This window comes from Rutidosis leptorrhynchoides, chromosome 6 (assembly GCF_046630445.1).
Source record: "Rutidosis leptorrhynchoides isolate AG116_Rl617_1_P2 chromosome 6, CSIRO_AGI_Rlap_v1, whole genome shotgun sequence".
Classification (NCBI taxonomy): Eukaryota; Viridiplantae; Streptophyta; class Magnoliopsida; order Asterales; family Asteraceae; genus Rutidosis; species Rutidosis leptorrhynchoides.
Window position 1 is genome coordinate 37,151,853 of NC_092338.1, and position 1,994 is coordinate 37,153,846.

Consider the following 1,994-nt stretch of genomic DNA (forward strand, 5'->3'; position numbering starts at 1 on the left):
TTCGTCTCGTTGTGAAGGGTCGAAGCCCTTGTTTAGATAAGACAACCCGAACACAGTAAACATGACAGGCTTATTGAGCACCTATGTTCTGCCTCTTTGATGTGATAATGCATCCAATCTGCCACAAATTTTTAGCTTTCCCTTGAGAGACTTTCTTTTAAACTTGCATAATTGTGTCAACTGAAATTAGTTTAAACCGTTTAATTCTTCAAACCATATGGCATATTTTGTTGGATTGATTAGGTAATATGCACTCACAGATACGTGTGAATAAAAATTGAATACTAAACAAGAGGAATTGGAAGCTTTATTCTATTAGTTTGAAAGGAAAAAAAAAAAAACAGGTAACAGAACACTTGTCCAAATACCAGATCCTATTAAATGGATAAAACATAACAAACTAATGTTTCATGTATCCCACATACACCACTATTTATTCCATGCCTCCAAATTTTAAGCCATAACTGAGCCACTACCCGTGTTTTCGCAATTTAAAAAGCTCCTCTTCAATTTTTTTCTTCCGGTCTTCCAAGAAGTCGTGGAGATTAAAAAAAATTTCTGCAGTTTCATCCTTTTTTTCCTTGTAAGAAGCAATGGTTTTCTTGACGTCGTCATCCTTATTTGCCTTGTAGGAAGCAATAGTTTTGATGGCAACTTTTAGGATTTTTATCAGCTATTATAACCACAAAAAACAAATAAACAAACAATTACTCACCGTGCAAACCATCTCTAACTATTATGAAGATACATGTTGGCTAAAAGTTAGTGCTGACTAAGAATTTAACCTTCTAAATACTTCTATTACAAAGCCAACTCATGAAAGTGGAAATCAATGCAACAAAACCATGACAACACTCACCGAGGAAGCCTTAGTTTGCACATTAAGCCATGATAATTAAACACGAAACACATTAAAGGGTTCAATCGTACTTCTTGATATATCAACAACTTATTACTTTAATGGTAATTAGATGTGTTAGATATAATTTACATTGTAAACATTCAATCTTGATGACAATCATCACATCAAGAACTTAAAAAATATAGCCTAGTCAGTACTCTGGCAAACCTCAATATCGCATTTTCCGATTTACAAAATACCAATGAAACACCTAATCTTGTTGCAAAATACATAAAATATATAGATAAGCTGCAACCTCAATCTCTTACACCAACGGGAGCTAATAGGCATATTGTTATAAAATTCTCATGTTTATACACTGTTCCGAATTGTATTTTATTAAAAATCAAATCAAATTAGCACATTAAAAGAAAGTGCAACATCACACCTTATGTTAAACCCTACAACATAAGAAGTTAGTAATTACAATAATATCCAAATCCAAATATAATATACACGCACAAAACACACACCGTCGTAAATAAATACCATCATACATCATCACAGATTTTGTATAATATAAATACGAATTTGAATCAAAATTGAGTAAATACCTTGGTTTCGACGTCAGTTGAAGGACGAGAAAGTGAAGAAATTGTAGCAGGAGGTAAGTTGAAGAGCAATTTTTCTAGGTTAACGTCATCATCGCAACCTTCCAATTCAGTCAGCATAACATCAAACAATCTTTTGATTTCCTCATCCAATTTACTTGAAAATTCCGCCATTGTTTGTCCGTTGAAAAGTCTTTGAGATAATCACTATACAGAATGCAATTGAATTATACTCAGACAAATACAGAAATTGAAGAAGATGAATGGAGGCGTTTAAGAATCGAGAGAAAAGTGAGACATGAAATCTTGAAGAATACGACATATGAAACCCTTAAATTAATCGGGTTATATACTCAATTCAGTAAAATAACAAAAACAGTCATTCAACTTTCTAGAATGACAAAAACACCCCTCGAACTTTTCCACGTATAGTAGTCATTACAACTTCAGTGTTCAGACTTTTCACTTTCTACATTATATAATGTCGTTGTTTTGCTAAGACAAAATTTGTTTATCGGATTATTATAGTTTTAATTTTAATT

The 1,994-nt window shown here is 32.4% G+C and overlaps 1 protein-coding gene across 1 annotated transcript; it reads right to left on the reverse strand.

The window, feature by feature from the left end:
* Positions 1–303: 303 nt before the first annotated feature.
* LOC139851493 (uncharacterized) lies at positions 304–1,742 on the reverse strand. Its single transcript, XM_071840558.1, has 2 exons — positions 1,456–1,742; positions 304–673 (listed from the first exon to the last, which is right to left on the reverse strand). The coding sequence occupies exons 1-2, from the start codon at positions 1,624–1,626 to the stop codon at positions 473–475; spliced, it is 372 nt and encodes a 123-aa protein (XP_071696659.1). The 5' UTR covers positions 1,627–1,742; the 3' UTR covers positions 304–472.
* Positions 1,743–1,994: the final 252 nt, after the last annotated feature.

Bases quoted from the DNA above. Each gene is read 5' to 3' on its own strand.
- LOC139851493 (XM_071840558.1), bottom strand. From the start codon at position 1,626: ATGGCGGAATTTTCAAGTAAATTGGATGAGGAAATCAAAAGATTGTTT. The intron at 674-1,455 runs GTATTTACTCAA...TGGTTATAATAG, and splicing joins CAACTGACGTCGAAACCAAG to CTGATAAAAATCCTAAAAGT.